The 23,177-nt window shown below is 43.9% G+C and overlaps 1 protein-coding gene across 1 annotated transcript in view; it reads right to left on the bottom strand.

Moving 5' to 3' along the window:
- Positions 1-8,356: 8,356 nt before the first annotated feature.
- The window catches only part of PDXK (pyridoxal kinase), a 46,801-nt gene continuing 31,980 nt past the window's right edge, over positions 8,357-23,177 (bottom strand). Inside the window, exons 7-11 of the mRNA XM_038132567.1 lie at positions 22,337-22,382; positions 19,850-19,961; positions 18,750-18,886; positions 18,121-18,187; positions 8,357-17,399 (exon numbers count right to left, since the gene is read on the bottom strand). Of these exons, the coding sequence (XP_037988495.1) occupies positions 17,287-17,399; positions 18,121-18,187; positions 18,750-18,886; positions 19,850-19,961; positions 22,337-22,382 (475 nt within the window). The 3' untranslated portion in view covers positions 8,357-17,286. The remainder of the gene's footprint in view (positions 17,400-18,120; positions 18,188-18,749; positions 18,887-19,849; positions 19,962-22,336; positions 22,383-23,177) is intronic.

The raw sequence follows: 23,177 nt of genomic DNA, 5'->3' as shown, positions 1-23,177 counted from the left end.
TGCTGCTCTCTATTGACAGATAAAAGCAAAACTCAGGGAACATGACTTGCAATTCTTTTCCCCTTTCTGTAACTGGCTAATACTCTTGGGACCCTCTGGGATGTTATTATATCATTGGGGGCTGTTACTGGAGAAGGTAACAAACCTAGGGAATTTAAGGAAGGAGGGAAAGGCTGTGCTGAACAATGGATTGGAGTTTTTTTTTTTTTTTTTTGCTGCCAAGTATCCCACAAAGGATGAGAAAGAAGCAAACACAGGCTCCTGAGTTAAGGTTTGAGTACAGCAGGGGCTGTTAATTATTGCCTTTAGCATGTCATGATCCACATTTGCTGAAATGGGAATGTCAAGAGGGAATATCATGCACAGCCTGGATTCAGGCAGCATTTATACCAGCTGTGGAGAGCTCAGTCAAGGATTTAATGTGCTCTCTTCTCTCCAGCTTATCTGTTCCACCAGCCCAGGATGTCACCCTGCTTGTTATCAGATTGAATGGGGTGGGCTTTGGGCTCTGATTCTCCCACTCGACCCTGAGGTCCTGTAGTTTCTCCTGTTTTTTTACTGGGTTTGGCTTCATGTTCAGTCTTCCCTCATTTTATTACTGTCAGGGTGCTTCCATCCATTCTTCAGGGGATGTTATTTCTCTAAGCTGTGCAGTGTCTGGGGGATCAGGACCCTGCATATTCATCACCTCAAACTTTTCTTCCAACTTTTCATTTTTTTCTCCTTGTCTCCCTGTTTTCTTCTGCCCAGTTTTCAAAGACAGTGATAACCCCGCTGCTTTCCTGCCTTCTGTTTGTTCCTTTAGGTCCTGCTCCCTTTTATTATCATTCTTCAGGAACTGCCAAGCAGCTGTTGGGTGGCTGCCGAACATTTTACAAACAATTCCATTTCCCTCCTGTACGTGATCCCTGGCCACCTTTAGGTGTTCTTCCACAGCTTTCCAGTGGTGCCAGCCATCACAAGTGCACTCTCCTGAGGGTTCAGGACTTGGATTCCTTCCATGTTGGTGAGGAATCAGGGATATCACTTGCCATCCTGCCCACTCTGCTGATTTGTTATGCATTAGTGGTTCCAGGTTGCTCCAAGTTCCACCATCAAAGGTATTAGCAGAAGTAGGTTCAATATGAATTTGTAAAAGTGGGACTTAACAAAATCTGATGGCAAGGGTCACTCTGTTACTAACTACACTGATGAAGCACACAAAGGAAAATTGAGTTAAAATTGGCTTAGAATGATTTACACACAGACTGAAGATGCAAAAGGTCAAAGGCAACCCTCCCATTGATCAGAGGACCCTCCCTTACCCTCTAAACCCCTGATAAGGCTTAGGTGAGCTAGGTCCAACCTTAATCTCAGACTTCATCAATAGTTTTTATCTAAAAAACTTTATTTAGCAGCACTTAATCATCGACTAAACATTTGTGGAGTGAATCAATAGGATTTACTACAGTCACAAGAGTGATTTAATTATAGATCTGAGATCCCGATGTTTATACTATATTTGCTACAGGGATTTCAATCAATTAACCCATGCACAAACAAAGGAAAAAAAAAAAAGATAAATATATGTATGAAGGATTCAATATATAAAGGTATTTCTGTTAAAAAAATCCCAGTGAGTTCAGTTAAATACTTCAAATGTCTTGGTATTTCCCAATGGGTGAGGGTGGAGCTTTGAGCAGTGAGGAATTTCATCCCAGGCTCTGTTGTCAGCCTTTGATGGCCATCCTCTGAGTATGGAAAACCTGAGGCTTGGAGAGCTCCAAGAGATGTCCTGATCTCTTGCTCTTCATGCTAATCTGGCCCACATTCTTTAGTCCTGTCATCATCTTCCTCTGAAACAGGGAGTTTCCAGCTTTCCAGCTTTATCTCCTCTCTATCTTCTGGTTACTCCAAGATTCTTGAAAGGTCATAAATTTACAATCCCAGGTATCCAATCTCCAGCTCCCTTTGGCTTTGTTCATTGAAGCTTGTCAGGGTTAGTTTCAGCAAACCTAAGGTTTGGGTGATTTCATGATCAAAGTAACAATGAGGATCTGTGAAGAAACTCCCAAGTGCTCACACAGGCACTGGCAAGATGATGTAAATTGGGATGATTTCTGGCTGCTCCATCTTCCCTCCCCAGGGCTCATAAAAGATTTCCCCAGGCTGACCTCACAATTCTGAGATGGGGTAAGAGCCTTCCAGAAAATAAATGATGAAGAAACCCCCAGTCATTTAATAATAAATCAAGAGCAAAATCTATTTATAATCCTTGAGGTCATGAGGTAATGCTTTGGGTTGAGTCTCCTAATTTTAGAGCGGGAGCCACTTTGCAGATCCTCTCTCTCAGCCTTTCCTTGGCCTTTTGCAAGCCCCTACGGGCTGTGTGGCACCTGATTAAAAATGTCACTTAGGGATGCAGGAAGGATAAAAGGGCTTTCCAAGAGCCACCTTCTCTCCTCCTCCCCTGAGCTCTTATTCTGTGCTGCAGCTCCTGTGCTCAGGACTGTGGAATTTGCAGGTCCCAGGACGAGGGAAGAGATGAGAATCTTGACTCCATGCTTCAGAAGGATATTACATTACATTACATTACATTACATTACATTATATTACATTACATTATATATGCTATACTAAAACCATGCTAAAAGAACAGAGAGACAGACACAGACAGAAGGCTGGACAAGAACAGAATAAAATAGAATGAATAACAAAAACCTGTGACTGCTCAGAGCCTCGACACAGCTGGACCATGACTGGCCTTCAAGCAAAAACAATTCACATGAGACCAATCGAAGATTCACCTGCCACCTTCCACAGCAGCAGAGAATTATTGTTGACATTTCTTTTCTGAGGCTCTTCAGCTTCTCAGGAGAAAAAAATATGACAGCGACACAGGACAGCACCCAGGACTGTGCTGTGTCCTCAAAATCAGCACTTTAGGACAAGGCCCATTAATTGCTGAGGCACGGCCTGAAATTCTTGAGTTCCCTGGGGAGAGATGAGCATTCCCAGCCTGCAGCACCAGCCAGGAGCTGGGAATTCCCATGGGGCTGAAGCTTTGGACAGCTTTGAGCAGGCTTTGCTCAACAAGGTCATATCTGATAGAGAGACTCCAGGGAGCTTTCTCAAAAGGAGCCTTTGACTTTATTCTGATTTGCCCTGTGTTTCTGCATCTCTGTTATAGCGACAATTGGCCGTTTTGAGATTAATTTTGTTTAGTCTGGGGCGATTTCCTCTGTCATTTGGGGCAATTTTCTCTTATGGCTGGGAAGAGTCATTCACTCCTCAGGGGAAAACCCACCAGCTTCAGTTCACATGTTCGTGAGAGACTTTGGGAGGAAGGGAGAAGGGGCAGGTGGGGTTGGCCTGGGGATGACCATTTTTAGCAAGGAGGGAAAAACTCCACTGTCCTGCTTTGCTTTGGAAGAGCTGCCTAGCTGGGGTGCCTGGAGGGAGTGCAGCACTACCATGATAGACCAGGAAAATGCAAATAACTCCCCTGCTTTTTTTTTCTACAGCTTTAAAAGAAATAATGAAATCTAATAATAAATAATAGACTATAAATAAATATTATTAACACATATATTGTTAATTAATAATATATAATTAATATAAATTATATAAATAATTTTTTACATTTATAATAAATTTTAAAAATAAATTTTCTACATTAAATACATGACAATAAAGGTGATTTTATTTTGAACATTCAGAAACAAAACTCAGACTTTTCTTTCCGTTTAAAACTGCCTTTTTTTCTCTTTGCATTTTTGTCCAGCTAACACTGTGGATATTTTCCTGCTCATTTCCAGTGCACCATGCCCTTGCTTCAAAAGGTTTTTCCCACTCACCTTCAACAATTCTGGGTTTCCAAGTAGGCACCTCTTGGGGTTATCCACAACCCTCCAGCTCAGGCAGTGAGGGGCACCCCCCACCTCAGAGGGGGGAAGAGCAGCCCAGTTTTTGGGGGGTTCCTGGGGAGGGGGAACAGAGAGGGAGCAGTTCCCTCTCCCTGGAGCACTGGGACAGAGCAGAGAATCCATCCCCCTGCCCGGGTGTTTTCAGGGCTGGTTAGCCCAGGTTTGACCATCAGAGCACTTCAGCAGGGCGAAGGTGAATCCAACATTTCCTGCTGGTCTAATAAATCAGCAGCTGCACCATTTCCCAGCTCTCTCTCCTTGTTCCTTCGTGCCTTCCTCTGCTCTGCAGGAAGCCACTTGACAGGCAATAGAACAGCCCCTGAGGAGTGTGGTGGGGTAACTCAGCTCCACGCAGACTCTCTCAGAATATTCCCCAAAGGCAGGACTGATTCTCCCCCAGAATCATTCCAAAACCACCGTGTCCCTGGTCCCAAGAGAAAGGCAGGAACAACCCACTCCTTAACCTCATTTGTCCGTATGAAGTGAGGATCTCACTATCTGTCTTAAAAGGTCCCATGCAATTTATTAAATATCTGTGCCCTCCTTCCAGCCCTTTGCCCCGGCACTATTCTGGCAGCCTGGTGGCTCAGGAAGCTGATCCAGGTGAAAAGCAATCCCATTTTTGCCTGGCTGTGGTTTTCAGCAGGAACAGCTCACTGTGGGCTTCCTTGGCAGCTGAAGGGAGAGCTCTGGAGTGCCCTGCACTGAACCAACCCCCTCAGCTGCCTTGAGCCATGTGTATTTAACCAGCAGCAGGTGGAAATTTCACCACACACCTGAAAACCCCCTCTGTCCCTGCCCCTGTCACCCTGGCCTGTCCAAGGCACCTCTGTTGCAGCTTAACTGCTTAAGTGTCTGCTGCGAGAGCCTGAATTGTGTCAAGGGGGTAAAAAAGCCTGAAGAATGATTCAGATCCAGGGAATAACACAGGTGACCTCTAAAAGTGTGCCTTAGATTATTTGGGTGTGTTTATCTTACTGATAAGGGCAGCCGGGTTGTATTTTTTTTTTAGCAGTGGTTTAGCAAACTGCCATTTAAATCTTAAACACAAAGCTCCACCTTCACTAGCATGAATGAAGTTGGGTTTTGCACTCCAGCAGCCTTGTTGGTCACCAGCACAGCCCAAAAAGCCCAACTGGAGGAGCCCAGGCTGAGGAAGGAGCCTGAATGTGTTGATGCTGCATCATCAGCCAGGACCCAGGTGTGAAAAGCCGGTACCAGTGAAGGGGGATGTTAAATCCCTCCCTGGTTTCCCTGCAGCTGAGGTATTGCTGACAGCAGATTTAATTGCCTTTGTCCTGGCAGGCAGCTAATGAGCATTGTGAATAATGCCATGGCTTTCCAGCCCTCCTGAAGCCATTTGTGGGACCTGACTCATAATTCAACTCAAATCAAAAGGTTGCCAACCTCCTGTATTACCCTTCTGTTCATGCTTCATGCTTATTATTCAGGCTAGCCTTTGGAATTAAAGGGAGGCAATGGGATAGGGAGGTGGCAGTAGCTTTTGTTGTTTCACTACAATTCCTCTTGGTTATGTGGCCTGTAATGATCTTTTGCTGTGTTTGCAACTAAATTTATTTATCAGAGGAAAACAGGGGTGAAAAGAAGTCCACCAGGGGGTAACTAGCCTGCTCCATGGAGAGGGCTGGGCTTTGGGCAGTCACAGTTTGTGGCTGGGGCAGGAATGTGAGGCTCCAGCCCCTTTCATCCTCAGCAGCACTCCTGGGGCACCAACAGGGCATGCAGAGCTCTAAGGCAGAATGGACCTTTCTGTAGCAGGTAAACTCCCTGTTCAAAGCCAAGTTACATCCAAAAATTCTCCCTGGAGTCACACCCACCTCCTGAGCCTTTTCCTCCTTACATTTCGTTCCCCCTGGCTGTCTGCTCTCTGCACCACCACAGCAGCATTCAAACCTGTCCCAAAGGGACTGCAAGAGCAGTGTTTCTCACCCAGTCCCTGATCCTCAGCTCTCCCAGCTGAGCCAGGGAAAGACCTGGCTGCCACAGTGACCTCCTTTTTTTCAGGAGACATTCTCTGGTTTTGTTTTTGGTTTTCTTTGGGTTTTTTTGTTTGTTTGGTTGGTTGGTTGGTTGTTTTTTTTTTTTTCACAGAGCCCCTGGGCTGTGTAGATAAATACAGATATAGAGAGATACAGACAGATGCCATAGAATCACAGAATGGTTTGGGTTGGAAGGGATCTCCAGTATCATCTAGTTGCCATGGGCAGGGACATCTTTCACCAGACCAGGTTGCTCAGAGCCTCATCCAGCCTGGCCTTGGACACTTCCAGACTGGGTGGAGCCCTGAGCATCCATATGGATGGATGGGGCTGGACAGAGCTCTGTACACATCTCTGTATAAAACCTGATGTGTGCATGTCTTTGCCTATGTGCATCCATGTGAATTGAGTACGATATGATTGTTATCATGGATCTGTAATTCAGTCACTGGTATAATTGTAGCCAATCCTATTGAGCCACTTTTTAAGTGTTAAATTAGTTGATGATTAAGAGCTGCTCACCTCCTCTGCACCCTTATCCACATCCTTTACCTCCTTACCCTTCTGCATCTCTGGTCTCTGTGTAAATCATCCTAAATTGACTCTAATCTGATTTTCTTACACATGCTTCATCCACGGCCTAAGTAATAGAGCCACCTTTGCCACTGAACTCTAATAGTTGCACTCTGATAAATTCATATTAAAACCTGCTTCTTGCCAGCCCCTCTGACAGTGGCTCTCTGAGTGCCTCAACTGCTCATTCTCACAGGGCTGTGAAGAGGGAGCAGCTTCAGCACTTTCCCCTAAAATATTCACATCTTTTCAGACCTCTCCCCAGCTGCTGTTTGTATGGGAAATTGTGGGGTTTCCAGCCCCAGATTGGGGTGACCCCGAAAGATGGAAAAGTCTCTGCTCCAACCCGTGCCTTCAAAGAAAGACTCAGTAGTCTTCTGTTGTCCGGTCTCAAGGTTGTTTATTGTTGGTTATCTACAAGATTCTTCTCCCTGAACTGCTGTGGCCGTTCAGCAGCTCAGACAAAGGCACACTGCCCTCCCAGGGGGCTGGTGCCATCTTTTATATCATATATTACATACTACATGTTTATACCTTTTCCCCAATGCCTACTATCTATATTGAATGGTGACTTTCTACTCTAAACCAATCTGTGAGTGCCAACATCACCAAAGACATGGAGGCTAGGAAGGAGAAAGAAGGAGGACAGGGCACACCCAAATCCCTCCATTTTAGACCTCCTGACCCCCATGTACAAAACTTGGACCCCTGCGTACAAGGCTTAAAACCCCCCTGTACAGCACTCAAAAATCCTTCCTTTCATTCCGTAATTACTTCTACTACAACACCTAAACTTTTGTGTGTGGCTTGTAATTCTTCATACAGAGTTGGTAATTTGCTCCACGGGCTAAGATCAAAACCCCACGTGTGTCTTTGGCTGCATGCCAGGGTCTCAGAGCCCCCTGCCAGCGGCTCTGGCCATCCAGGGCACCCAGAGGGATGCTCTGGATTCCGACAGGAAATAGGAGAAACAAACAGATGAAGTGGAAGCATTGGGCAGCTCCCAGAGCTCTGATACCTGGTTTTGGTCAGACTTGGAATGTGTCCCACGTTGGGAGTGTTGGGATGGAGGATGCAGGCTCAGGAGAGGTGTAAGGGAGAGGTTGTGATGAGGTTGCAGTTCGTGATGATGTGGTTCAGAGCCTTGCAGTGGGGACTGGAGGGGATGGAAAAGTCAGGAAATTTGCTGTGGGTGTGCATTACCGATGGCCCAGCATCAATGAGTTGTTCTGTGGGCACTTAGGAGAAGTTTCTGGACCTTCATCCCTGTGGAAGATTTCAACTTCCCAGACACCAGCTGGGAATGTCATTCTGCCAAGATGAGCAGATCTTGGAAATTCCTGACTTTTGTAGGAGATAACTTCTAATCACAGACACTCAGTGAGGCAACTGGCAAAGATGCCCTCCTAGACTTGCTCTTTGTGGCTAGCAGAGGACTTTTGGGGATGTAGTGGTTTGTGGCTGCCATGGCCACAGTGAAATGGCAGAGTATATCATTTTCAGTGTGATGAGAAAAATGTTCAGTGGAATGAGAAAAAAGGACAGCAGAGTTGCTACCCTGGACTGCAGGAGAGCAAATTTTAGGCTATGCAGGGAGGTGTTTTAATGGAGTACACTCAGAATCTGCTTCTGAGGGTTTAGGGAGCCCACAAGGGTAGGTCAGACTTTAGGAACCACCTTTTAGAACCACTGGAGCAGATGATTCCACTGTGGTTTGAGTCAAGCACGTGCAGCAGAAGGCCAGCTTGGCTGAACAGGGAACTCCTCACGGAGCTCAACAGGAAACAGAAATCATGCAAGGTCTGGCATCAGAAGACACAAAAAGCCAAAACTCCATTAGAGTTGAAAGAGAAACATCACCAAAACCAGAGACCCATGTTTAGGAAAGGAAATGTATTTTATTGAAAAAAAAAATTACATTTCACTTATACACCATGAAAATACTGAGTTGTGTGTTATTTTCATAAGAAGAGGTCAAGACTTGCACAAGAAAACCACATTCTTTATTACAGCATTACTCCATGAGATGAGGCTCTGGTGGCATCTGCACTGGGCATTTTCACTAAACAGTAGAGCAGGGCTAAATGTGCTTTGGGCAAAAACCCTAAATATTGGCCTCTTCCAGGTGCTATTGCCCATTGAAGACATGGCACTCATTTGGTCAATACTGAATTATTTCTGAATTAGAGACAAATCTCGTATTTCTCTACTCACAAAGGTCCTAGGCAAATTCATAGCTATCCCTCCCCTCCATTTTTAACAATCTCAATTAGTTTTCCACATTCAGCCAGATAAAAGCATATTAAAGCAGAATATGGGCTGCCAGTCTCCCACCTCCCAGAAAGAAAACAACACTGAAAGGGGATGCATTGCACCAACAAACACTGACAGCAAATGGCAATCTCAAATTTCCTCCTCACCAAGGCATGTATTCACACCTAGCAGGCATGTGAATGTACCAAATGCAGGACAGGAGCGCCTGCAGGTGGCATCCCAATGCCATCTGTCACAGCTGTGTCCCAAGGACTGTGCTCCAGGCCAGCTGTGACGGGCTCCATCACACCTCTGACAGCCCTTGTGAACTAGAGACCTCTGGGGTGGAAAATCTTATCAATCTGTCAATGAAAATTAATACTAATGCCTCATAATTCCCAGCAAACTGCCCCTTATTTATTTATAGATTTATTGATGTCATTTTTTCCTTTCTTAAAGGGGGTGGAAAGGAAAAGAGCCAGACCTGGACAACTCTGACACCATTCAGGTGCTGTGAAAACAAACTGGGCATTTTCTCCACTTGGATCTCCCCATTACATTCCCTATCTAGAGCACTGATTTATTCAATGCTATTTCCTGCTCTGCTAGGCACAAGCATCACACAGTTCATTAAGAACAGCCACCCCAAATCTTTTAGTACTATAATATTTCTGCTACACAGGGAATGGGATGGATTGAGAACACCAAACACTGATTATTGTATCACCAGCTCTTCTTTCAAGTACTTCACTACAGAGATTTCCTTTCTTTACCATTAACAATGCAGCTCTGCAATTAGGTCCTGCTCAGCCAGCACCTCACTGCCAGGGAGAGGCAACTCCACTCTCCCTCCTTTTGAGCAGCTGCATTGTCCCAGACCCTCTCTGGCAGCAGCACGGGCACTCATCTGTTCTAGCACGAGGAGGTTAAGGGAACTAAAGAAGATTAAAACTTCAGGAGTTTTGGCTGGATGAATTCCCCCATTGATTTTAGCTCCTTCATGTCCCTTGTTACGGGGAGAGGCAAATCAGGGACAGCAGAGATGATGGGAGAGGAAGGTCAGGGCAGTTTTATGGTGTAGCTGAGGTGGACAAGGTAGGTCTACCACAGCAGCTGATACTTCTCTACCTTTCTTTTCAAAAGCACAAAAGCCAAGCCTGAATCATCTGAATAATGCACTTCCAGAGTCTCTTGGTTCTCCATGGCCTGCAGGAGAAATCTAAGGGAATTACGCCGTGGCCAGGAGAGCAGGGGGCTGTACACCAGGAGCTTTTGGGTGCACAAAGAGCTGTGCTGAACCACAGCCTTGGGACAGCACTGCCCAACATCCCCAACAGCTCCCACCAGCCTCAGCTCCCACTTGCTCAGAGTTAACTCCTCCACATTTCCCCCGCAGGAGGATGCAGGGAAAACAGTCCCTCTGCCACCACCACGCTGCACCCACGGATTCCCAGGGGAGGAAAGCCAGGCACAACAAACCCGAGGCACTGCTGTTCCCTGCCACAGCCTCCCTCCTCAGCAATGCATTATTCATTTCTGTGACATTTCCACTGCTAACTTAGCAAAGCAGAAGCGCTTCTTTTTTAACACATCCAGAAATCGGGAACTCTCGGGAGAAAAACTCAGGAAAAATTCTCCTCTGCTTTTTGCAGTGGTGATTTATTCACAAGAGTGAGGATGCTGCCATGTTAATTAAAAGGGACGTAACAAGTGGTGCTCAGTTTTGCCAAATCACCAACTGCTCTGGTAGGTAATGGCATTTATCATAGGACAATGCTCCAAAAACTCCTTTATGATGCAGATCCTTGTGCTTTTTACAGAGACCCTCAAAGTTCAACCAAAAAAATTAATCTGGACAGTTGTGCTTTAGCTCTGGTCTCCCAGCCATAAGAAACAAAAGACTCACTCTGCTTAGCAAGATGAAAAAAATCCTGCTCTGGTTTTGAACCCCGTGAGCAGCTTTGCCTTTTGACTGAATGGGATTTTATCAGGAACTCAGCTCTCCTGAAAGGTATTTATGAATTTGAATTCAGAACAAACAACTGAAATTCTTCAGGCTATTACAGCTGACAAACTACAGGGAAAAAAAAATCTTTACTTTCCTCATTTGCCTATTCAGCTGTCTGTGCACAGGTTTAGCACAAGCTGTGAATTAGCTTGGTCAGGTCCATACAATGGGGAAAAGCCATTTTTGTTCCATCTCTTGGCTTGTCCATGTTGCTATTAAGCACTTTTAAGACCCCCCCCGGTCTCATTTAGTTAAATAAACAAACCCATCCCCAATTTTTAACCTAACCTAGATGTATTTGAAACTTCTTTCCAGTGCAAAAATTCCAGGCTTATGCCACAAAGCTTACCTGATTTTAAAGTGGATAAGGTAGCAATATTTAGGGTTTTCTTTTTAAACAATGGTTATCTACCATCCTATTGCCTCTCTCTACAAGGTAGAAGCCTTACTGCAGGAAGGATACAACTTGTAATGGCCAACCAGAAAAATACACGAACACTAGAAAGCCTACAGTTTCATCAGAAATTAAATCGTTTGCTATTACACAGAAATTCATTGTTTTTCTGGCACAGAAGTAGTTGAATTACTACACACACACCTCAAGGACAATCATTTAAGATGTGTAAACAGATAACAGGTCCACCTAGTCAGTACAAAGCACCACACAAACTTTAAGTACATAGAAAGTTTGCTCATAAATATTTCTTTGTTTAACAATTCAGCACTAAAAAAATATTACTTAAAAAGGCATCTTTTATTAAGTTATTCAGTTTGTCCAGGGCTGGTGGGGTTGTACTATCCCTACTATATTACAGCCACCTGACTCTCTTTCCAAACCATTTTACTTCTCTGGAAGAAAAGGCTGTGTGTGGCTGGGACCCAAAGCTTCAGCACAATCTATAAAAATATAATTCTTTAAGACCTTCTGCTCACATCCTGAAGGCCTACTCAGCCAGCCCCCCAAATGCTGTTTCCCACCCCTACCACATTGCAAATAAAGCTTCAACATACACACACACACACACAGAGTACATAAATTACACTCTTCTACACACAGATTTTTTTTTCTAAACAGCAATGCAACCACGAGGGCAATAGGTAAGGTGTGATTTCAGTGGTAACATATGGCACAGCCTTCTCATATTGCTGGTTTTCTCTCTCTGAATAATGTGCTGCCTTATTCACTGCTCTGCCCGTTGGGGGATTTATTACCATTATTTGCACTGTGGAGGCACTGATCAGGAAATGTGTGCACATCTAGCAGCATCCCACCTGCCTCGAGGTCCTCTGCTGCCAGAGCAGCCAAAGCACCAAACTGGCGGCACTGGGGCTGTCACCTGGCACTGGTTCCCTGGCTGCTGAATGCCACACCACATTCCTCCCTTCTGGGAAATGGTGACAATGGCTGGGTGTCTCCTGAAGCAGCGCCCTGGCAGCAGCAGCCCTTGCTCAGGGCACACTCCTCCAGTGGCTGACTGAACCTTGGGGGTGCACCTGAACTCTGCTCCTGCATGCGTGTACAAACTCACTGGTTTACTCATTTAAGGACAATGATGCCCTTTCAAGAGTTTCCATTTCTTTGAAAGAGCTATTTTTGGGCTGTGATTGAACATCACGAAGCTTAGTTTCCATGGCTGACAAATGTCTCCAATGGAGGTGTTTCAGAAGGCTACAGAACTGCTCAGCAGGCTCTCACTTACCAGGAACACGAAGAACATGTGCTTGCAGGAAGAACAGCTCTCTGGATATCTAATCCTGGGATTCTACAGTGACTACAGCCAATAAGCCAGTCGAGCAGCAAGGGGATGTAAAAGGGATGTGTTTCCCTTTATGAAGAAATATTTTACTACCAGAGTGACCAAAATTTGTAACATGTCTCAGCTTTTAAAAGCGTTCTTCACCTGGACAAGAACCTTTACTTGGAAGGGGTGTTTTTCTCTTCAGTATAAATAGAAACCAAACCTCTCCAGGACACAAGTGGAATGACACAGCACTTCCTGCTCTCCTCAACCTGGATCCCTGCTCTCCTCCTCCTGCAAACCACCACGCTGGCAGGGACACTGCTGAGTGCTGGCAGAAGCTCTTGTTCCCACATGAGGAACATTTGTTTCCCACTCTACAGCCCTGTGTGCTCTACCCTACACAGTGAAGGTACAAATTCACACAAATGCTGCACAAGGAAGAGATCTCAAAATGAGTTATGGCTCTTACTCCAAGCCTCTCTGCTCACCTTGTTTGCAGGAAAAAAGAGCACAACACAATGAGGTCCTACACATACAAGCAAGAAGAATGCAAGGGAGTGGTGCAGAATGCCAGAGACTTTCTTCCCATGAACCTCTTAAAAAATAAATTAAGACAACAAGGATGATACTTCCACATCCACATCTTACAGTAAAGTGATTACAGGGCACAAATGTGCTCTCTTCCATTAACTACCCTTTCTCTATCCTAGGACATAACTAAGGAAACATTTAATTACATCCACTTTATTCAGCAAGACTATCAAACCATTCTTGTGCTGTTTAATTTGGAAATGATTAACATATTTAAAAATAGGATCTAACAATTTGTGTGTGCACAGTATAATAAAGGTAGATGCTTTTATTACAATCTTCCTTGCCACATATTTTAAAATAAAATTAATCAATACAATCACCATTAACAGTCTCAGACAACAAATTAACACCATCCAATCAAGACACAGTTAAGATACTCAAAAGGCAGTATGAGTAGCTGGAAACCTTGGTCCTCCAATTCTTTTGTGTAACACATGGATTATGGATTTCTCCCCATCTGAGATAAAAATCAGCACACAAACATTAACAATTCATACTGCAGGTTTCTGAAGTGTTTCTATTGAGTGTGAATAGCAGTGATTTTAGCACAATGTCTTTATGCACTTCTCAATTCTCAGCATGTAGAGACTAATCCAGGCCCAGAGTAGATGGTTTGTAAACAACTTTTGGTCTCTCCTGCACAGGTGGCTCCAAAAAGGAGTGAGTGGACTTGAGCAGTGGCCACAGGCACAGCAAATCACTCCAGGAAAAGGGGATCTGACACAAATTAATTCCAGAATGGAGAAAGAACGTGAGGGCAGTCGAGTGGACACAAACACAAAGCATTCACCTCTCCCACAGCTCCATGTGCTGCAGCAAGAGAAGCCTCCTGTGCCTCTGAGCCCACACAGGTGGCACTGAAGCCACCAGTCCCCAGCAGGTGAGGGCTGCACTGCTGGCTTACACCTTTCCTGCTCCCAGGATGGCCAGGAAAGATTATCCATTATTACAAACTCCATCTCTGGGCTAAAGTGCTTGTTCTCCTGTCATCAATTGGGACCTAAGCTAGTTTAAATTAACCTTTTATCTTTAACTAAAGGTTTGCAAGTGAATCAGACAATGCTGCTCAGGCTCCTCCAAGCCCCTAAATAAACAGTGGGCACTGTCTGACACTGAGACAGATGCATGAGACAGACAGCAGGAACTCAGGAAAAGATACAGGTATAACATGCAGGAGGAGAGAAGGGAATGGAGTATTAGACAGGACTGTGCTGAGTCTTTGAATTTTGCTCTGCACGTGAGCTTTGTGTAACTCTAAACAAATAAAAATGTGTACCTTGACATTCAAAAATACCTGTTAGCCTGCTGTGGCTACAAAACATTAGCTACAGAATATATTAACAGGTGATTTCTGATGGCAAGAGATGTTAAGCCCAATTCTTCACCGAGGATAAAAACCTGAGCTCATTTGGATCAGGTCAGTGGGAGTTTAAAACAGGATTCACATGAGCAACCCTCAGGGACTCAAGCAGATGAAGCCAGCAGCCCATTGCTACAGGATCCAGCTACTGTGAAACAGAACTTCTGCAAATTGAGCACATTAGTATGAATAGTCTTTTTTTTTTTTTTTTTTTTTTTTAACATGGTTATGTTACAGATTCTAAGAAAGGTGTGAATTACTGAACAGATCCATTCTCTCAAGAAGTGGGCAAAGATTACACCTAACAGGTGTAAACTGCTCCAACAAACATATCACTTTGTCTTTTATGTCAAGACCATGGCTCCTCACGGTTTATAATTAAAATCTTGTTTGCAAGGTAGCTCCAAGCGTCCCAAACTCCAAGCTTCTTTATTTCAGAGAAAACAGCCCTTGCCTTGCTCTCAATCCTCTTGTGAAGTCTGTTTATTCTACTGGCAAAATAAAATTGTGCTGTCTCACACTTAGTAAAAGGGCATTGACCATTGTCTGTGCAGGCAGGGAAGTTCAGGATGTTGATCCCTTCTTCCTGAGAGGATAGCAGGGATTATACACTTCCACGTGAAATAGTCTAATTTTAAAAGATTAATAAACTCCTTCTTATGTTTGGAATATGGCATGCAGCACTTGGTTAATCAGTGTTAGAAACAGTTAAAATCCTTTTCATGTCCAAGTGCTGAAACATATCACCAGCTACAGTATTTAAATATCTTTGCTGAAAGCAAGTATCTCAAAAGAGGTAATTGTCTTCTGGCACAGCTGCCCAAGCAAACAGCAGCTTATCTAAAAAGGGGGGGGGGGGGGAATATTAGTATGAGTATTTTCCAGCCCATCTGGAAGTTTGTGTTGCAGGGAGAACAAATTTTAAAACTGTAGTGCTGCAAAGAAAGGTTGTTCAACATGCTCAGAGAATCATGGAATGGCTGAGGTGGGGAGGGAGCTCTGGAGATCCTCTGCTCCAACCTCTGAGCAAGCAGGGCCAAGTACAGCAGGGTGCTCAGGGCCATGTGCAGTCAGCATCTGAGTATCTCCAAGAATAGAGACTCCACAACCCAACCTCTCTGGGCAACCTGTGCCAGTGTTTGATCACCTTCACAGTGAATTACATTTTTTTTTAATGTTTAAATGGATTTTCCTGTATTTCGATTTGTGCTCCTGTCTATTTATCACTTCCTTGGGCACCACTGGGAAGAGCCTGGTTCCTTCTTCACTGCTTCCCATAAGACACTTGTACACACTGTCAAGGCAGGTCACATCTTTTTATGGGTTGGGCAGCAGCCATGAGCTCATATCTCTGTTACTGACTGATGATTTTAGCAACTCTGCCCAACACCAAAAGTATTATTGCTAGAAATTTATTTCATTACAGTGGTTACTAAAACTGGCTGTAGAGTCTCATTTTGTAGATAAATTCCTGCTGATTTTTTTTTCCTTAAATTCTCAAGTAACATAATTTGTTTTTTCACTTCTGATGCCAAATGCAGGAGAGGAAATCAATCAGAAATGCATTTTCCATCCCCTTATGCAGCCTGAGACAAGTAAAGCTCCTCAATTTGATCTGGATTTAACGTCACACTAGACTTTATCTTGGGACAAGCAAGAACATGGATCCCATACAGAAATCCTACACAAGTGTCAGTGTCCTATCCCTGTCAGCAGAGCTGCCTTGCTGCTTTAGTATGTGGCTATGAGCCAGGGGACACTGAAATTATTCACAATCCCATTCTGAAGCCTTATCAAGCAGAATTGTGCATTAATAATAATAATAATATGTATTTCTGTAATATCTAATTGGTGTTGCTTGCAGAGACTTCATGAATAAGTTGATTTTTCTACTTCACTGCATTTGGTAAACATGTGTTAACTGACCAGGTCTTATTAAACCAAAAATGCTACTTTTGCCACATGGCTTCATTGCTAAGGCTGCCAGCAGGGCTCACTAATGTTAAGGGAAGTGCCCAGGTAGTTTCTAAGCACATCCAGCCACAATGAACAAACCAAGGCAGCCAACTCCAGGCTAAGAGCTGCTTTCTCTTTTGCCCTTAGTTAAAAGAGAATCAAAGCTGGCCTCAGAGGCCGCCCTTCTAACCAGTGGTACTGAATAAAGGCATGATCTTGTTGATGAAGATGTTTTTGGAGCAGCTTTTGGAGGAAAATCAAGTGGGCACCCACAGACATGAGAAATAAGCAGCCAGAACCTGTGCCAACTGAACTTGTGCAGCTGTTCGTGGACAAGAAACAGGAGCAGAGATCAGCAACATGAATGACACCTCAAGGTCACTTCAGAGTACTGAACACGCCAGACATCTTCACGGTACTCCTACACACGAGCAGAGCTGTGTGTGTAGCTTTAACCCTGCTTAGTTTCGTAGCAGCTGAGATACTGAATACCAGGGTAGGTAACCAGGTACCTCCAGGAAAAGGGAGCATGGAGCCAGCTCCATTGGCACTAGATGCCATCTTGAAATACATTTTCCAGTCAGTCAAGCATTCCATTAGCAAATTCACATCTTTGGCAAGGCAGGAACATTGCTCTCTTGCCCTGGGTAATCACACAGACTAAGTGAATCTGACAGACATTGGGATACCTGGGAATAGGCTTCGATGCACACTAACTGTTCTGGATTTAAAACTGAGCAAGGCCAGCACATATGTTTGAGAGTGGATATCTGCCTATGCTGGGCACTATTTCATGAAAGTCAGGTTTCTGTCACAGATCTAAGGCAAATATTACAATTTACAGGAAAGAAATGAGGACATGGATACATTGTGCGTTATTGGAGACGTGGAGCCTTTATAACACGGTGGCTTTCACTATGATCTCTGGGTTTTCTATGTCCTTTTTGCTTTGGACCATTCTCAGTTCCAGCTGGGCTGAGTTTGGTTTGTTTCCTTCTCCAGCTTGCACTAAAAAGATGACATCAGAATGTCATTAAAAACAGCAGTATAAAAAGAAAACAAGTTACATTGTTCTGTTACCCCACGATTTTCTCTACCTGCCTCCCTTCCCCATTCTCCCTTACTGCTCCCTGCTAAAGGCTTCCAAGGTCAGCACTGATTTCTTATCACCACTGTTCCACACCTCTCTCCAGGAAAGAAACATAGCTCTGCTGTTAATGAGGAAGTCACACAGACATGCTCAGAGAACCCACAGATTTCCTTAAGAACTGAAAGATGGGAACTCCAAGAGAAGCTGAAAAAAAAATCGCTCCTTGCATGGGCCAACACAGCAATAAATTGATTATTTGATAAACCCCTCTCAGTGCTAAACACACACTCAGAGGGACAGTGGGTGAGCTACGCTGAAGCAGGAGCTCTCTGGCACACCAAACTCAGCATCTCCTCGAGTTCTGCTGGTTTTGCAGAGCTGACTCAGGCACAGTCAGCACGACTGTCACCCAGCACAAGCTAAACAGTGACATCTGCAGTCAGCTCTGGTCAAAAATGGCCCTGGAGGACACAGCAGCAACATGCAGACTAAACTACCAAGCTCTCATTCTGTAAATTCTCTGCCTGCCTCTGCAGTGAGGGGATGCCTTTAGTCAGGAAACCCAGAAAGCTCCTTGAATACTTCTTCTGATGCCAATCCAGACAACACGGGAATGAGGTCTGGATGAATTTAATTTACCTTTTGCACTCTTAATGGTCCTTTGCAGAACATGCTGCATGGCTGACACAGTCTTTTCACATGCCACCTGCAACAACATATTTAGGGTTCAGTAAAACTTCAGCTACCTACTTTAATATTACTTAATTTTACTTAATATTATTTCAAAAAAACTGCTATTAAAGAGGAAAACATAACTGACAAAACAAACTTGATGACAACTATGCAATGCAGAGTTTGGGGAAAAAAAATTTTTACTTAATTCTCCCCAAGGAGGTATTAGAAATCATAACTGTATCAAGGACTCTGTGTCCTTAAGGGAAAGAAACAGAAAAATGGATTTGAGAAATTATTTTCAGTGCTTATTATGAAGTGGGGATAAAAAATGTAATTGTAAACATGGATGCAATCTGTCTCTCTAGAAAGAACAACATCCTATTTGGCAAAATTACAAAATCAATCTAACTGAAATATGGCTGTTCAATGTCCCTTTTGGCCAAAGGGAAATTCTGTGGCTTTTTCTCTGAGGTGAGAAAAAAAAAGCCAAAAGAGAAGACAATATTTAAATAATGTCCTAGGTTAGAAGTTTTTAAAAATCTCAAGAGAAACTCGGTCCAAACTTGCAGAGAGATGAGCAACTTCTCCCCCACCTTCAAATTGTTTGGGTGCTTGTGTGTCCATGCCAGAAGCATAGCAGCAAACAAGTCTCCTGTTCCCACAAAGACAGCATCCACTTTGGGAGACTCCACTCGAATTCTCTGTGTTATCCTGGTACCATCTGCTTTAGCTACAACACAGATCCACAGGTAAGTGACAGACCCAGCCACTAATACAACAGCAATCACTAGAATTTAAGAAGAAATCTTTTTAAAAGTCACTATCAGATCTGAATTCCTCTGCTGTTTGGAACATAAAGGAGAATTGTAAACTTTGTATCAGCTCTTTTAAAAGGTATAGCCTTCCAAAACTTGGCCAGCTTGGGACAGCATTTACAACTTCTACGCTGTACATACTTCATTTAAGAGGGAGGAGGGAGCTACCACCTTCATTTTCATCCCTCAAAACTGTGCCTTTCTCAGGTGGAAACATTGTGTGACAGTCTGAACACACAGGGAGTCCTGGTGACAGCACAAAAGGGGGCACAGAGAAGAAGCAGGAGGTATTTTATAGCCTATCAAGGGAGGAACAATCTGCTAAGAGGAAGGACGGAGTGACTTTTCAGAAAAGCATTCAAACATGCGTTCCTGTTTCACATCCTCACTGCCAGGGTCAGCACCAGGGGCTGTAAGAGTCCCCATAAACCTTGCCCAGGACATCCTCCTCCTCTGCCCAGGAGCTGCAGGGAAGCTCAGGCCTGGGCACCTGAGATATGGTGCAGATATTCCTGTGCACAGCCCTGCTGTCCTGAGGTACTTACTGAATTTTCCAGATTCATCTCAGACCTGGCTCGCCTCCCTAATTCTGGACTGTCACTGGGACCTGTCTGCCACCACCCCCCTGTCCTGCTGACCTTATTCAGGTCCTGTGGGTGGGGACAGAGTCCTGCCAGGGCTATGATCACACTCAGCTCCTGTCCTCCCTCATGGAGCAGCCCCAGCCTCACCAGTGCTGATATTACTGCAGGACAAGGGGCTCACTTAGGAATCTGTGCTGCTCCATGCACTGCAGATGGAGCTACTTCTTCAAGGAGTGACTGCAAGCACAGACGGGTTAAAGGAGAGCACAGGTAAGGAAGGAGCTCTTCACTTACTTTTTCTGTGGCTTCCCAGAGCAATCAGGTAGTCATTTCCTAGAGGTGCCTGTAGATCTGAGCTTGTGATCACCACAGTCTCTGGTCCCATGGCATGGAGCATATCCATTACCTTTCAGTGTGCAAAAAGGCAGGAATCAGTCACTGCAATATGCGTGCAATAAACTTTCATTCATAGTACTGAGGATTTTTAACAAACACCTTATTTTGCCATCTTTTGTAAAGAGTAAAAAACCAGTCCCACTTGAATCAGGGGCATTACTTTGAACTAGGGGAATCAAAACACCCACATTTAAATGTAAACACTTGTTAAAATATACAAGTATTTCTGTTTGTGTTATCTTTGGATGTTCCTCTGGAAAGATTACTCGGTTTCAGCTGTGATCAGAATTTTTGCCTGCATCATGTTTTCAGAACATATTGTCAAAAGAGTAAGAGAATAAATATACAGACACATGCACCTCATCTGGCATCCTGAAGCACTTTCTAGAAAGCCAACAACTCCAGGTCATGAAATCTTATTTAGCTACTACTTTTAGAGTTACCAAAAATTTAAAAAGCTAAATCACAGGCACAAGTGTGTCTATCTTAATCTTCTTTTCTCATTCTGTTTCAACCCCCAAACTACAGCTGTAAATTATAAACTTTTGCAGATGTATTTCCATTCTGTGTTCCTCACTTGAACTCATTAATACTCTGCTGCTGACATCACAATTGGTTTTTACAGACAGAAGTGATTTTGATTTCACAGAAAAAAGAATGACTTCAATAATGAGTTTAGTATAAAACATGGATAAAATATTAATTCTCCCAGAATAGTTTAACTAAAAACCCTCTCAGGCTAGCTATGACTCATGAGCAGCTGAATGATAAGGATTTATTTCTGCTATTTTTTAATACTTTATTGCTTTTCTTTCTTGTCTAAGCCTCCAAGTTTCTTCATCTGTCAGACCTCTTTGCACAGACATCAGTGGGGTTTTGGAGAAGCAGTAAATCCACCAGCACACACTGACACAATCAGTCTGGGCAGGAATATTCAACTAAATTTCATTCCTCAGTCACAATCAGGGACCCTAATCTCCACTGTCTTTAGTTGTAGGACTTAGTCCTTTCTACATTAATATCACATCATGCTTAATTTTCTGTTAGAAGACACTACTGTCATCACAGGTCTTGTTAAGGAAAGGACAGCAAGCATGAAATCATGGAAATCAATGCCAGAATTCCTGCCACCTTTAAAAGGGACAAATTCCAGCATGGATTATTACTCAGAACCATATATGACATGCAGCTGGAAAGACAAAACAGATTAAAGTATCCTGCAAACAACTTCTTTAAAAAAATATTTCCATTTCTAAGTATAATTCCATCTTTTTGGGAGGGATTTTTTTTAAAGCCCATCACAAATCAGAGCTATGGCATTATTCAGTCAGAAGACTAATTGGCAAAACTGTTTAGCACATGCAAATCAGGTTTGCAGCTGAAGTATGCAAATTTAAAACTAATGGCTGCTCAGCTAATTATGTGCTTCTCAAGACTGGTTCCACTGGTGAGATGAGAACAGAAGAACTGAGTTGCAGGTTGCTGTTATCCTCACCCAGCACAGTGGGGTAATGTAAAACTGAGGGCAGTGGGAACTCAAAGAGATGAGATCTCTGTAGCTGCTTCCTGCTGTGAAGGGATGGTGACCAACCCGTGTTGTTTGATGTCGCTATAGCAAAAAAAAACAACAAACATTTGGGCTGACAGACCCCCAGCTACTCTCCAGGGTGCCACTGCAGCTGCTGCTTGTTTAAAGATGTTGTGTTCTTTTGAAGTTCAAAACCAAACTGGAGGGAATTGCATCAGTCCGTTATGAAAGCACTTGAGTAGCCAACAAAACAAAGAGCTCAGCCCTTCCCAAGACATCTATAAAACCGGATTTCTATTTGTCCTTCGCCACCAAGCCCTACCAGTTTTTATTTTCTTCACTTTGTGTGAAAGGGCAAATCATTACACCTCCATGCAATCTACTTGCAGGCCATCTATCAGCTCTGTGTGGCAATGACAGCAGCTGTCAGTGCTGTGGATTTATCTGGGAGAATGGGGAAAAGCTGTCCTCACACTCAGCATTGCTGAATGTGGACAGCAGAGCCCCAAACAGGTTCCCCTGGGGTTTTCACCCCAACCAAATAATATCCACAGAGCTGGCATTGTCTGGGTATTTGCCACGTGTGCTGCTGCCACTGCTCCTTCACTGCAGAAAGCAAGTTCAGAGAGATGTTCTCACTACCACTGTAATCCCTTTATCTGGAGCTCTTTTGGGAAGTTTCTTTGGAATTCTGACACTGAAACAGGAAACCTTTTGTGCCTGAAGTGTACAAGCTTTAATGATGAACACATGGCAAGGACAGAGGCCAAAGTGACTCCAAGGCTGAAGGCAAACTGCAGCACTGCAGGCAGGAATGCAGAGAGATGTCACACACACCCCACCCTTCGCCCACTTACCTCCAGTGCATCTTTTTCTGTGTAAATCTTCCTGCCTGTGAGTAACCTGAAAATGAAACAGGAACCTTAAAAGAGCAGGAATTCTCCAGGCAGAGACTGTTTGTTTGCCCTTTCAGAGGAGGAAAGCTGGGACTGCACCAAACAGGCCAAACCCATCTGTAGCTCCACGGTCTGCTGGCCCAGACCTCGGTGTTTGAGAGCTACGTGCACAGACACACAGTGCACTCACAGCAGCCCTACCCTGCCTCCTCCAGAGAGCCCTGCATCACAAACATTCCCTCACAAGTGTTTTCTCTCCCTCTCCCATCTAGCTGCTCCCTCCCCTTAAGGGCACAGCCTGTGCTGCACCACCACAGATTATCTCCTGACCAAAGAGTCACAACTGGGTACACAGGACAGGCAGGAGGCATTTAAATTCTTAGATCCTCTGAGATGTTCCCACGGTGGTAATTCTGAGTCTAATTTTTTGTGGGGGGCGGAATTTGAACCAAACTATTTCAGTTCTGATATTCTGTCACATAACAAAAATTTTCATAGCAATGGGTAAGGATGGGGAAGGTATTTTTTAACCTGTCCAAGAAACAGGCCTCTGGTGATAATAAGAAATAATCATGAAAATAAGACACTGAAGAAAACAAGAAGAATCTTTTCCTCACATAACTCCTGGATTTTTTATTGGTTTTGACATGCAGCAATTGAGGTCATCTGAAAAACACCACTTAAAACTAACAGCTAAAACCCAAAACCCAACACCTACATGCATAAGGTACTATATTGAAACAAATAAAATTAAGGGGTATCAGTGTTCCCTGCTTTTTTTTTTCCACAAGTTTATTTGGCT

The sequence above is a fragment of the Motacilla alba genome, chromosome 1 (genome assembly GCF_015832195.1).
Source record: "Motacilla alba alba isolate MOTALB_02 chromosome 1, Motacilla_alba_V1.0_pri, whole genome shotgun sequence".
Classification (NCBI taxonomy): domain Eukaryota; kingdom Metazoa; phylum Chordata; class Aves; order Passeriformes; family Motacillidae; genus Motacilla; species Motacilla alba.
The sequence above is the reverse complement of the archived record's forward strand: the minus strand, read 5'-3'. Positions and strand labels throughout refer to the sequence as shown.